The sequence below is a fragment of the Borostomias antarcticus genome (assembly GCF_949987555.1).
Source record: "Borostomias antarcticus genome assembly, chromosome: 24".
NCBI lineage: Eukaryota > Metazoa > Chordata > Actinopteri > Stomiiformes > Stomiidae > Borostomias > Borostomias antarcticus.
In genome coordinates this window covers 4,531,219-4,544,930 of record NC_140257.1, presented here as the reverse complement: position 1 = coordinate 4,544,930, position 13,712 = coordinate 4,531,219, and the positions used below count along the sequence as shown (strand labels likewise).

The 13,712-nt window shown below is 47.3% G+C and overlaps 1 protein-coding gene across 1 annotated transcript in view; it reads left to right on the top strand.

Moving 5' to 3' along the window:
- The window catches only part of LOC311325258 (dual specificity protein phosphatase CDC14AB-like), a gene marked incomplete at its 5' end in the record, with an annotated part of 13,776 nt that extends 2,094 nt beyond the window's left edge, over positions 1-11,682 (top strand). Inside the window, 6 exons of the mRNA XM_084457926.1 lie at positions 1-24; positions 1,621-1,851; positions 2,224-2,362; positions 3,619-3,927; positions 10,429-10,596; positions 11,044-11,682. The exon at positions 1-24 is cut by the window's left edge and continues 64 nt beyond it. Coding sequence (XP_084314052.1) covers positions 1-24; positions 1,621-1,851; positions 2,224-2,362; positions 3,619-3,927; positions 10,429-10,596; positions 11,044-11,092 — 920 coding nt within the window. The 3' untranslated portion in view covers positions 11,093-11,682. The remainder of the gene's footprint in view (positions 25-1,620; positions 1,852-2,223; positions 2,363-3,618; positions 3,928-10,428; positions 10,597-11,043) is intronic.
- Positions 11,683-13,712: the final 2,030 nt, after the last annotated feature.

Genomic DNA, 13,712 nt, shown 5'->3' with positions numbered 1-13,712 from the left:
ACCCCCGCAGCAAGATGGAGAACGGTGAGGCCAGGTCACTGGGGTCACCGGCGAGGTCACTGGGGTCGCCGGCTCTACAGGGTTGAGGGCTGGACTCGCTTCCAACTCAGTCAGTTCAGGTGTGGAAGGGATTTAAAGCAATTAAGCAGCAACACACGAGAAGCGTGCTAGATCTTGAGTATCTGAACGGCTGGGCTGCAGCTCATACAGCAGGGTTACATTATCAAGAAAGATTATAGGATAAATACCCACTATTTCAGTATATTTTATATCGATTTGAGTGTATTCAGCAGTTCCTCAAACAATCATGTTGCTATGGAATTTCATATGGTGAACATAATCCCTGGAGGAATATACATTTAAGTTTAAGTGAAATGGAAAGTGCCTGTTACATGTTCTTGTAGTCAGAGAGTCAGGAGTAAAGATAGGTGAAGATATTGTGATATAGAGATATTGTGATATAGAGATATTGTGATTAGGGCTGGGTTTAAAAAATCGATTAATCGATTCTGAATCGATTCTGAATCAAATGATTCAGAATCGATTCATGAATCCCAAAATCGATCTTTTATTTAATGAATGAATTAATGAAGGTATGAATAGTTCATTAATTCATTCAATGATTCATTCATTCATTCATTCATTCATTCATTCATTCATTTTTGGAAATCGGTATCGATACCCAGCCCTAGTACTGATGTGTTGCATAACTTGGCAGTCATGTAATTAAGGTTACAGCTAAAAAAAAAACAGGGTTTAGTAACACTAACCGAATCGATAGTGAATCGAATCGAATCTAATTGAATCGAATCGAATCGAATTGAATCGTATTGAATCGTGATAATCGATTCTGAATCTTGTGAATCGACCAATCACAACACCAGGTCAGAACTACCTAGCCTGGCTACGCCGTCCTGATCACGTGACCTCACATCCTGTTTCTCTCCGCAGATCAGTCTGGCCACGCCCCCATTCCACTGAGTTCCACCCGGAAGATATTAGCTGTGCTAATCATATTAGCACAACGTACAACCGTGATTGGCACGGCTAATATGGGGCGGGTTTGATGCAACAACTGTGCCCATTTGATATGACGACTAACCCTTTGCTCTGATTGGTTAGAGGTCTGTCCAGTTGCGTCCAGAGGCATTGTGGGTCTGGCGAAGCCAGGCTAGGAACTACCTGTTGTATAAAGGAAACTATTTAATGACTCCTGTGTGTGTGTGTGTGTGTGTGTGTGTGTGTGTGTGTCTGCGAGTATGTGTGTGTTTCTGTCCGTGTGTGTGTGTGTGTGTCTGTGTGTGTGTGTGTGTATGTGTCTGTGTGTATGTGTGTGTGTGTCTGAGTGTGTGTGTGTGTGTGTGTGTGTGTGTGTGTGTCTGTCTGTGTGTGTCTATGTGTGTCTGTCTGTGTGTGTGTGTCTGTGTGTGTGTGTGTCTGTGTGTGTGTCTGTGTGTGTGGATGTGTGTGTGTGTGTGTGTGTGTCTGTGTGTGTGTGTGTGTGTATGTGTGTCTGTGTGTATGTGTGTGTGTGTGTCTGTGTGTGTGGATGTGTGTGTGTGTGTGTGTGTGTGTGTGTATGTGTGTGTGCGTGTGTGCGTGTGTGCATGTGTGTCCCAGGCTACCCCCTCCATGCTCCAGAGTCCTACTTTCCCTACTTCCGTCAAAATGGCGTCAGGGCGGTCGTCAGGCTCAACAGGAAGTTGTATGACGGGCGGCGTTTCACCGACGCCGGCTTCGAGCTCCACGAGCTCTTCTTCACGGACGGGACCACGCCCAGTGACCTCATCACACGCCGCTTCCTCCACGCCTGTGAGAGCACAGAGGGAGCCGTGGCCGTCCACTGCAAGGGTGAGGGAGGGAGAGAGGGAGGGAGGGAGGGAGGGAGGGAGAGAGGGAGGGAGGGAGGGAGGGAGTGTGTGCGTGTGTGTGTTTGTGTTGGAGGTGTGTTTGAATATGTGTTTGTGTGTGTGCGTGTGTGTGTGTGTGTGTGTTCGCGGTGTGTTTGAATGAATGTGTGTGTGTGTGTGTGTGTGTGTGCGTGTTAGAAAGCCATGTGCTACACTAAAGTATGTTAGATGCTGCCATTCCCAGACATGCCACCAGAGGGCAGCATTGCACCGATAGTCTGACTGGTCTTCATGAAAGCTTCTGTCCTGAGGATTATCCAGCCTCTGCTCTCTGCTGCGTCATGATCCCCTACCTCCCTCTGTCCAATCACAGCGGGCCTGGGCCGGACGGGCACTCTGATTGGCTGCTACCTGATGAAGCACTACCGCTTCACGGCGGCGGAGGCGATCGCCTGGATCAGGATCTGCCGGCCCGGTTCCGTCATCGGACCCCAGCAGAGCTTCCTGGAGGAGTGAGTAGGACCACCGCCTACTACTGCACAGCACAGCACAGCACAGCACAACACAACACTACACTATACTATACTATACTATACTATACTATACTACACTATACTATACTATACTATACTATACTATACTATACTATACTATACTATACTATACTATACTATACTATACTATACTATACTACACAGCACTATACTATACTATACTATACTATACTATACTATACTACACTATACTATACTATACTATACTATACTATACTATACTATACTACACAGCACTATACTATACTATACTACACAGCACTACACTATACTATACTATACTATACTATACTACACAGCACTACACTATACTATACTATACTATACTATACTACACTACACTATACTATACTATACTATACTATACTATACTATACTACACTATACTATACTACACTACACTATACTACACAACACTACACTACACTATACTATACTATACTATACTATACTATACTACACAACACTACACTACACTACACTACACTATACTATACTATACTATACTACACTACACTATACTACACTACACTACACTACACTACACTACTATACTATACTATACAACACAACACAACACAACACAACACAACACTACACTACACATTACAGCACAGCACTACACTATACTATACTTTACTATACTATACTATACTACACTATATTATACTATACTATACTATACTATACTATACTACACTACACTACACTACACTACACTACACTACACTACACTATACTATACTACACAACACTACACTATACTATACTACACTACACTACACTACACTACACTACACAATACAGCACAGCACTACACTATACCATTCTTTACTATACTATACTATACTATACTATACTATACTACACTATACTATACTATACTATACTATACTATACTATACTATACAACACTACACTACACTACACAACACTACACTACACAACACACACATCACAGGACAACACAACACAACACACACATCACAGGACAACACAACACAACAAAAAACAACACAACACAACAGGCACATCACAACACAACACAACACAACACAACACAGCACAGCACAACACACACAACACAAGTTAGTAGAGCTGGAGCAGAACAGCGCTAGGCCTCTCTCTCAGGTTCCTCTGATCCCAGACAGGATTCAGGCACATGTGTATCAGCCTTTATAATAATCCAACCCCCCCTCCACCCCCCCACCCAGGAAGCAGCGCAGCTTGTGGGTCCAGGGCGACGTCCACCGCTCCAAACAGCAGCTGCAGCAGCGCTGTCCACGCCGCCGCCCCCAGCAGCAGGCCCCGCCCCCCCGGGAGGCGGAGCAGGAAGTGCGCCGCCTGATCTCCAGCATGGACGACCTGTCCATCAACGCCGCGCCGCGGAGCTGCTCCGGCCAGGGGGAGGGCGGGGTCGAGTGTGGGGGCGGGGTCGAGGGCGGGGCCTCCGGCCGGCTGACCCAGGGAGACCGGCTCCGCGCCCTGAAGGGGAGACGCACACCCAAGGCCCCCGCTGGAAGGTAGGGGTGTGTGTGCGTGTGTGGTATTACATACTGTAACTAGAAAGTACATTTCCTGGAGAAAATGTGAGGTGGGCTAGCATCTGCAGCTGTATGTAACAGCTACTGCTAGAACTACTACGGACCAGGCAATCTCCATGCACCCACCGGTGAAGACCATGCGTCTCTAGCCCACTCAGGGGCTGAGTTGTGGGGTCTGTGGCGTGGACAGTGGCATGGTGGTGAGACTCCGCCCCCTCAGGTCAGAGCTGGTCGAGGACAGTGTACCCCTCTCCGCGCCACCTACCCGCCTTCACCAGTGAAGACTGTGTGTCTCTAGCCACCTCAGAGGCTGTGTTGTGAGGTCCGTGGCATGGATAGTGGCGTGATGGCGAGACTCCGCCCCCTCCGGTCAGAGCAGGTCGGGGGCAGTGCACTGACATCCGGGCAATCTCCATCCACCCAACAGTGAAGACCGTGTGTCTGTAGCTCACTCAGGGGCTGAGATGTGGGGACAGTGGCGTGGATAGTGGCGTGGTGGCGAGACTCCGCCCCCTCAGGTCAGAGGTTGTGGGGGGCAGGTCAGTGATTGCCAGGCCATCCCAATTGGAGACCATGTGTCTATAGCCCACCCCGGGCGGAGCAGTAGCTGTGGAGGTGTTGCAGTAGGTGTTTGTTATAAGTACTGCTTGTACTACACTCAAAAATAGATTAGACCACTCATCATAACTCATAGTTTTATTGAGTTCAATAGCTGAAAGAGGAGAAAAGGTATTAATATGAGTTTGCAGCCTGAAAAAGAGTGTCATTCTGAATATTTCTTTGAATATAAGAAAGGAAGGAAGAAAGAAAGAAAGAAAGAAAGAAAGAAAGGAAGGAAGGGAAGGAAGGATGGAAGGAAGAAAGGAAAGGAAGGAAGGAAGGAAGGAAGGGAAGGAAGGATGGAAGGATGGAAGGAAAGAGAAAGAAGGAAGGAAGGATGGAAGGAAGGGAAGGAAGGAGGGAAGGAAGGATGGAAGGAAGGAAAGGAAAGGAAAGGAAAGGAAAGGAAAGGAAAGGAAAGGAAAGGAAAGGAAAGGAAAGGAAGGAAGGAAAGAAAGGAAGGAATGGAAGGAGGGAAGGAAGGATGGAAGGAAGGAAGGATGGAAGGATGGAAGGATGGAAGGATGGAAGGAAGGAAGGAAGGAAGGAAGGATGGATGGAAGGAAGGAAGGAAGGAAGGAAAGAAAGAAAGAAGGAAGAATGGAAGGAAGGGAAGGGAAGGAAGGATGGAAGAAAGGACAGGAAGGAAGGAAGGAAGGAAGGAAGGAAGGAAGGAAGGAAGGAAGGAAGGAAAGAAAGAAAGAAAGAAAGAAAGAAAGCAAGAAGGAAGGAAGGAAGGAAGGAAGGAAGGAATGGAATGGAATGGAAGGAGGGAAGGAAGGATGGAAGGAAGGATGGAAGGAAGGAAGGAAGGATGGATGGAAGAGGATGGATGGATGGAAGGAAGGAAGGAAGGAAGGAAGGGAATGGAAGGGAATGGAAGGAAAGGAAAGGAAAGGAAAGGAAAGGAAGGACGGACGGACGGACGGACGGATGGATGGATGGATGGAAGGAAGGAAGGAAGGAGGGAAGAAAGGAATGAATATGAATGCTACCACAGTAGTCATAAAAGGGTGCCTGTACAGAGAGCCTGCACGTGTCCCCAAATTCAAATCCCAACTGACACTGTGAGCATCCTCTCATTCACTTCAATGGAAAGGCATATTGGATTCAGACAGCTCTCTCTCAAAAAGTATAAAGGTCACAGCCTAGATATTGACACCGTAGGAATCCTGAGAAAATGCTGAACATTTTAGGCTATGATATGTATGTGTAGCTCAAAAACTGTAGGCATGGTGGGAGTTAGAAAAAGGGTAAAAATGCAAAATTAGCAGCTCAAAAGGTAGAGTGTGGGCCCATACGTTTCAATGGAGAGTGCAGTTGCCGAACAAATCATCATACAGCGAAAACTATAAGTCACACAGCTTAGATACTTACATTGTACGAATCAGCACAGTTATGGGAACATTTCGATATATAATATGTGTATGAGCTGTTAAAACTGTAGGCATAGCAACAAGTTAGAAAAAGGGTAAAAATGCAAAATTAGCAGCTCAAAAGGTAGAGTGTGGGCCCATACGTTTCAATGGAGAGTGCAGTTGCCAAACAAATCATCATACAGCGAAAACTATAAGTCACACAGCTTAGATACTTACATTGTACGAATCAGCACAGTTATGGGAACATTTCGATATATAATATGTGTATGAGCTGTTAAAACTGTAGGCATAGCAACAAGTTTGAAAAAGAGTAAAAATGCTAAATTAGCAGCTCAAAAGCTAGAATGCAGCGCCATACGTTTCAATGGGGAGCGCAGTTGCCAAACAAATCATCATACAGCGAAAAGTATATGTCACACAGCTTAGATACTTACATTGTACGAATCAGCACAGTTGTGTGAAAGTTTTGATGTATAATAAGTGTGTGAGCTTTCAAAACTGTAGGAGTGCCAGCAGTTTACAAAATGTGTAAATATTTTCAAAGCAACAGCTGCCACCACTCTAAAAACATAATGATACTGAACATTCCACCAGCAGTTTCAATGGCACAAAAATTACTATTAAAAGTTAAATTACTAAAAAACTATAAAAAATATCAAAAATCTGAATAAATCCGTTAAAGAGCTAAACATCGTGAACATTTTAAAGTTTGAATGAAGTTTCTAGCACAAAGTATGAAGAAGTTATAAAGGAGACAAAAAACAGGGAGAATTATTATAAAGAAAGAAAGAAAGAAATAGTGGGAATATCACAAGTTGGTCTAGCTTTTGCAAGCTAGCCCACCTAATAATGCGCTGCTGAAACTTCACATTTCAAGTTGCTTGCAACAGTTAATTTTGTAATTTAATACAAGCTTGCTATTAATAAACTGATCTTAATTACAATAGTGTGTATTTTCCATCATGTGTTGCACTGTAGTTCCTTCAAAGTAAAATACTTGTTTTTTTATGTGTGTTGGGGAGGTGAAATGCCGTATACCGTGAAATACCGTAAACCGTACCGTGTAACTAGATACCGTACCGTACCGTAATGCAAAAATCCATACCGTCTCATCCCTAGTGTGGGTGTGTGTGGCCACTGTGATAGTAAAATAACTGATCTAGTCAAAAGGATTTACCAAGATTCGTTCAAAAGGTTAAGTCTGGTTTATTGTGAAAAGCATACGAGCGCAAGGACTTCCTGAAAACGCAACAAGGGTGGTTTAGTCAGCGAAGTCCCGTTTGGTCTTCTGCGGTGCCTTATATGCAGTCAAACCACAGGTAAGGTCCTTCCAGGATGTGATTGGCTACTGCATTGTTCATCATATGAAATGGCAGGCGTGGCCAAGAGTACAGACATGTGACATGAGAAAAAGGGCGGCAATTGGGGACAAAGGATGGCAAAGGATGTTTATTCTATTGTAGACAGATGGCCTTCTGGAAGCCATTTTGTATGTTAGCACAGCTATGTGAATATTTGGGGGAGGTGATGAATTACAAGAGAAGTGAGAGGACAAAGGTTTAAGGTGTTTGGATGTAAATTCCTCAACACCATCCATCTCCTTTCCTTCCTTCACTTTTCTAGGTTTTTTCTCCTCACACCTGGCCTCCCGACTCAACCTCTAAACGCTTCGCTCAACTAGAGACCAGAGACTTTCATTCACATTTCATCGCTTAAAGCCTGCGGTATACTGAAGCAGTAACTCATGAGAGGGTGCGGTATACTGAAGCAGTAACTCATGAGAGGGTGCGGTATACTGAAGCAGTAACTCATGAGAGGGTGCGGTATACTGAAGCAGTAACTCATGAGAGGGTGTGGTATACTGAAGCAGTAACTCATGAGAGGGTGTGGTATACTGAAGCAGTAACTCATGAGAGGGTGTGGTATACTGAAGCAGTAACTCATGAGAGGGTGTGGTATACTGAAGCAGTAACTCATGAGAGGGTGTGGTATACTGAAGCAGTAACTCAGGAGAGGGTGTGGTATACTGAAGCAGTAACTCAGGAGAGGGTGTGGTATACTGAAGCAGTAACTCATGAGAGGGTGTGGTATATGGCCGATCACAGGTCACAGGTCACAGGCACAGCCCAGTGGACCAGCACAACCCGTGGAATATTGGCCATGTACCACAACCCTTGAGTAAGTTATTGCTTTTATACAACGGTTACATCATCGGGAAACATTTATGGGATAAATACCTGCTATTTGTCAATTTTAGTGAACTCCGTCAAGAAAGGTAGTTCCTAAAACTATCACGCTGCTATGGAGTTTCAGAACGACGAACAATGAGCCCTAGCAACCAAACTAATACTTCTGACCAACCTAGCTAGTCATGAATGAACCATTGGTAGGTTACAGGGTGGATAGAACAACTCAAAATCGACATTGAATGTTCACATTTTTCTTGAGGAGAAATGTTTTTCCAGGCAGTAATAAATGGCGCAGTAATATTTCACATAGAACGGTAAAGAGGCTTTGCCCGTGGTGTGTCATGAATATACAGCAGCTCTTAACCAATCAGATTGCGAGGTCGGAACTACTCGTTGTATCATTGCTGTTTAACAACGTGTACGCTTAGACAAGCGCAAATTTCACAGCATGTTCTCTTCTGAGGACCTGCACGGTCAAGTTCCCCAGGAACCAGGAGCTGCGCGGTCGAGGCGTACGGTACGAGGAGTTAAAAGCAAATATCCCGCCGGCTTAGAGTGGTGGAAACAGTTTGAGAGCTAAAAAAAACGCCCCAACGACAGTAATTACAACCAGTGTTTATTATCATGACCTCCCCAGCGACAGAGCAGGGCGAGAGGTCATGTTTATGGTGGCGTGTGTTCGTCCGTCTGTCTGTTCGTCTGTCAGGATTACGCAAAAACCACTGCACAGATTTTCACAAAACTCGGTGTAGCATGGGCCCCCTTAGAACCCAGCAGGGTGTAGCATGGGCCACCTTAGAACCCAGCAGGGTGCAGCATGGGCCCCCTTAGAACCCAGCAGGGTGTAGCATGGGCCACCTTAGAACCCAGCAGGGTGTAGCATGGGCCCCCTTAGAACCCAGCAGGGTGTAGCATGGGCCCCCTTAGAACCCAGCAGGGTGTAGCATGGGCCACCTTAGAACCCAGCAGGGTGTAGCATGGGCCCCCTTAGAACCCAGCAGGGTGCAGCATGGGCCCCCTTAGAACCCAGCAGGGTGTAGCATGGGCCCCCTTAGAACCCAGCAGGGTGTAGCATGGGCCCCCTTAGAACCCAGCAGGGTGCAGCATGGGCCACCTTAGAACCCAGCAGGGTGTAGCATGGGTCCCCTTAGAACCCAGCAGGGTGTAGCATGGGCCCCCTTAGAACCCAGCAGGGTGCAGCATGGGCCCCCTTAGAACCCAGCAGGGTGTAGCATGGGCCCCCTTAGAACCCAGCAGGGTGTAGCATGGGCCCCCTTAGAACCCAGCAGGGTGCAGCATGGGCCCCCTTAGAACCCAGTAGGGTGTAGCATGGGCCACCTTAGAACCCAGCAGGGTGCAGCATGGGCCCCCTTAGAACCCAGCAGGGTGCAGCATGGGCCCCCTTAGAACCCAGCAGGGTGCAGCATGGGCCACCTTAGAACCCAGCAGGGTGCAGCATGGGCCCCCTTAGAACCCAGCAGGGTGCAGCATGGGCCCCCTTAGAACCCAGCAGGGTGCAGCATGGGCCCCCTTAGAACCCAGCAGGGTGTAGCATGGGTCCCCTTAGAACCCAGCAGGGTGTAGCATGGGCCCCCTTAGAACCCAGCAGGGTGCAGCATGGGCCCCCTTAGAACCCAGCAGGGTGTAGCATGGGCCCCCTTAGAACCCAGCAGGGTGCAGCATGGGCCCCCTTAGAACCCAGCAGGGTGCAGCATGGGCCCCCTTAGAACCCAGCAGGGTGCAGCATGGGCCACCTTAGAACCCAGCAGGGTGCAGCATAGGCCCCCTTAGAACCCAGCAGGGTGCAGCATGGGCCACCTTAGAACCCAGCGGGGTGTAGCATGGGCCCCCTTAGAACCCAGCGGGGTGCAGCATGGGCCCCCTTAGAACCCAGCGGGGTGTAGCATGGGCCACCTTAGAACCCAGCAGGGTGTAGCATGGGTCACCTTAGAACCCAGCAGGGTGCAGCATGGGCCCCCTTAGAACCCAGCAGGGTGCAGCATGGGCCACCTTAGAACCCAGCAGGGTGCAGCATGGGCCACCTTAGAACCCAGCAGGATGCAGCATGGACCCCCTTAGAACCCATTCAGTTTTGGAGCGGATAGGAATCACAGGCGATCACGGACGGACGGAGCTTCACCACCATTCACTATTTAGACCAGGATTACATGAAAACAACCTGTTGGTGGAACTCGGTGGTGTGTGGTTTGTCTATGGGAGGTCAGTGCATCCTGTAGGCTTGACCCTGCGTGTGAAAGGTGCTGGGCAGCGCTCCGGTCACACTGTGGGTGCGGTCATCTCTCTCTCTGCAGGCTGAACCGGACCAGAGCCGGCCTGGACTCCCTCTCTCCCCCCACCTCCTCCAGAGTCCCTCTGCCCCTCTGCCCCTCTTCCTCCTCCAAGAGGCTCACACCACCCTCCTCTTCCTCCTCCAAGAGGCTCACACCACCCTCCTCTTCCTCCGCTGCAAGCCTCAAAAGGTGCCTGTGTGTTTGAATGTTGGTTTTTATATGAATTTTTATCTTTTGTATATTTTCATCATGTAACAATCTCCCTCTGTCTCTCTCTCCCTCTCTCTCTCCCCCGCCTTTCTATCTCTCTCCCTCTGTCTACCTATCTCTCTCTCACCCTCTCTCTCTATCTATCTCTCTCTCTCTCTCACCCTCTCTCTCTCCCTCTCTCTCTCTCACCCTCTCTCTCTTCCTCTCTCTCCCTCTCTCTCTCCCTCTCTCTCTCTCCCCGCCTTTCTATCTCTCTCCCTCTGTCTACCTATCTCTCTCTCACCCTCTCTCTCTTCCTCTCTATCTCTCAATCTCTCTCTCTCCCCCTCTCTCTCTCTCTCTCTCTCTCTCTCTCTCTCTCTCCCCCTCTCTCTCTTCCTCTCTCTCTCTCTCTCTCTCTCCCTCTCTCTCTCTTTCTCTCTCCAGTCCATTCAGCCTGAGTATATTCAGCACCAAGGCTCCTGTGATCCGCTGACGCCTGGGTTACCATGGTTACTGCTGACCTCTCCATCCTGACCTTTCAACCCCAGAGTGGGCGGAGCCATGTCCAACATGGTGGGACTTCCTGGGGAACAGGAAGTGACTGAGGACAAACAGGATGTTCCACATCCTAGATTTGCACTTTATTAACTAAGATACATTTCTCTCAACACCAGACCCATGAGAGTTCTTATGTTCATACACTACGTGAGTTATGCTAACTACGTTACTGCATGCTGCAGACATCTCTGTGGGCGTGGGACACTTCTATCTCTAAGCTGGTTTTCGAATCCTGGCCAGTGATTGGTACCACTGAAATCCCCGGGGCACCAATCAATAACGACTTTCGCAATCGCAACCTGACCCCGCCCATCTAAGCTGGGCTAGTGACTCTCTTTGCTGCCAGACTCAATACATTTGATGTTCAATCGCTGCGATGCTACTACATATAGGCCTGCATTTAAACATTAACATTAACAGCCTACATGCTTTTTTACATCTGGCCCCCGGGTGATTACTGTTCTTTTTGCTTCCCTCTGGAATATGTAGGGGTGGGATGTCTGCCCACCTCCCTTGTTCTCTGTAAAGCGCATTGTGTTGCCTCTGGGTATGAAATGCGCTATACAAATAAAGCTTTGATTGATTGATTGATTGATGACATCGTGCAAGTGGAAAACAATATTTTGGACCGTGCACTGCTAGAAGTTTTCCATTTGCATTCTATCGACAAACCACTCATTGCTGCTATGATGTGTCACTCTTTCAACTTTGACCTTTAGACCCCTCCCTCAGAAAAGCAGCAGGGGTGGCGAAGTGGCGCAGACTCTGTATCTGACATGTGGATGCTGAGAGCAGTGAGTCTGGAGAGGGACTAATCTTAATATGACATTTATTTGATATATGAGAGGGATATGATATTATTATACTGATAATTTTGCATTCTCTGATCATCGCGTTGATGGATCTATGTGAGTTCTCAGCTTTTCGTCTATAAATGTGACACTCAAAAGCTATTTTTGAACAAGGATACAGATTTGGATAGTCAAGCATCTCTTTTCTGAAATAAATGAAATTGATATTTCCGCCTGGTTTTACAAAGATAAGACTTTGACAGCATTGAAGACGCCCGCTATTTTCCTGATGTATCTTGTTGAACAAACATGTACCCACGGTCTGGTGGGGTCCTGGAACAAGGGTCTCAAACATGTACCCACGGTCTGGTGGGGTCCTGGAACAAGGGTCTCAAACATGTACCCACGGTCTGGTGGGGTCCTGGAACAAGGGTCTCAAACATGTACCCACGGTCTGGTGGGGTCCTGGAACAAGGAGCTCAAAACCGACGTGCCAACAAAAGCCAAGATAACTCCACTGATCTGATCTGGACTCAAGTAGACCTTTTCTATGTGAGGTTAAGGTTAGGCAACAAGCCTACATGCTCCTATCAGTTCTAACACACACACACACACACACCTAAGCAACATCAACATATTTGTGAGCAAGTGTATTCTCATCTACTCGTAGTGTTACCACACACTCATTTGGAGAGATAAGCCCATTCTGATGTGACAGATGTGTGCGTGTGTGTGTGTGTGTGTGTGTGTGTGTGTGTGTGTGAAATTAATCATTGATTGGTGGGATGGTCCTTGGTTACTCAGAATAATCTCACATTCCTTTGAGAAAGATCATAGCACGCACACACAAACACACCACCTTGACACCTAACCCTTTGGAATGTTTTGTTTGGGTTAAACTTTGGTCGTATTTTGACAAGAGAGAAATGATATGATCACGCTGTCAGCCAGCTGACGGTTTGATTAACTTCAGCATTCCTCCGTCTGTCTGACCGAGAGTGACCCTGACGCTGGTCTGGGTGACCTCACACTCGGTGACAAACAGCTTGTGTCAGACCACAGGCTAGAGGGCTTTAGAGAAGGTGCTATCTTCGGTTGTCCCAACGAAACAATGGTTCCAGGAATGGCAGTACCATTTCATCAGAGGTTCTGCTGTAGTTAGAACCCATTTCACAATTGAAATCACGAGACAAAGACGGGGTTTATCTCATAGCTTGATCTCACTAAAAGGAAGTCCCTTTCGGGCGCAGGTCACGAGCGCTGTGAGAGAGTTCACAGGACGACCATCACTTCAGCGGCAGTTGTTTGTCTAGCGGTTTACCGTGCTGCCTCGTCACCGCGGGTTACTCTAGGTTACACAGTCTCTGTCTCTATATCTGTCTCGTTTCTCTCTCTCTCTCTCTCTCTCTCTCTCTCTCTCTCTCTCTCTCCCTCTCTCTCTCTCTCTCTCCCTCTCTCTCTCTCTCTCCATTCTGCCCTATTCCCTTTCTGTTCCTCATTTCCCAGAATGAAACGGGATCCAGATGACATCACCGGTGGGTTGGCTGGTCCCGCTGCCTCGTGACCCCGGGGTCACGCTAGGGTCAGGGCTAGGCTACATACTGCAGCGATGGGGAAATGAGGAGGGCTCTTTCACAGAATCGAGTAGAATATAATACAGTAGAAGAGTAGAATATAATACAATAGAAGAGTAGAATATAATACAGTAGAAGAGTAGAATATAATACAGTAGAAGAGAGAATATAATACAATAGAAGAGTAGAA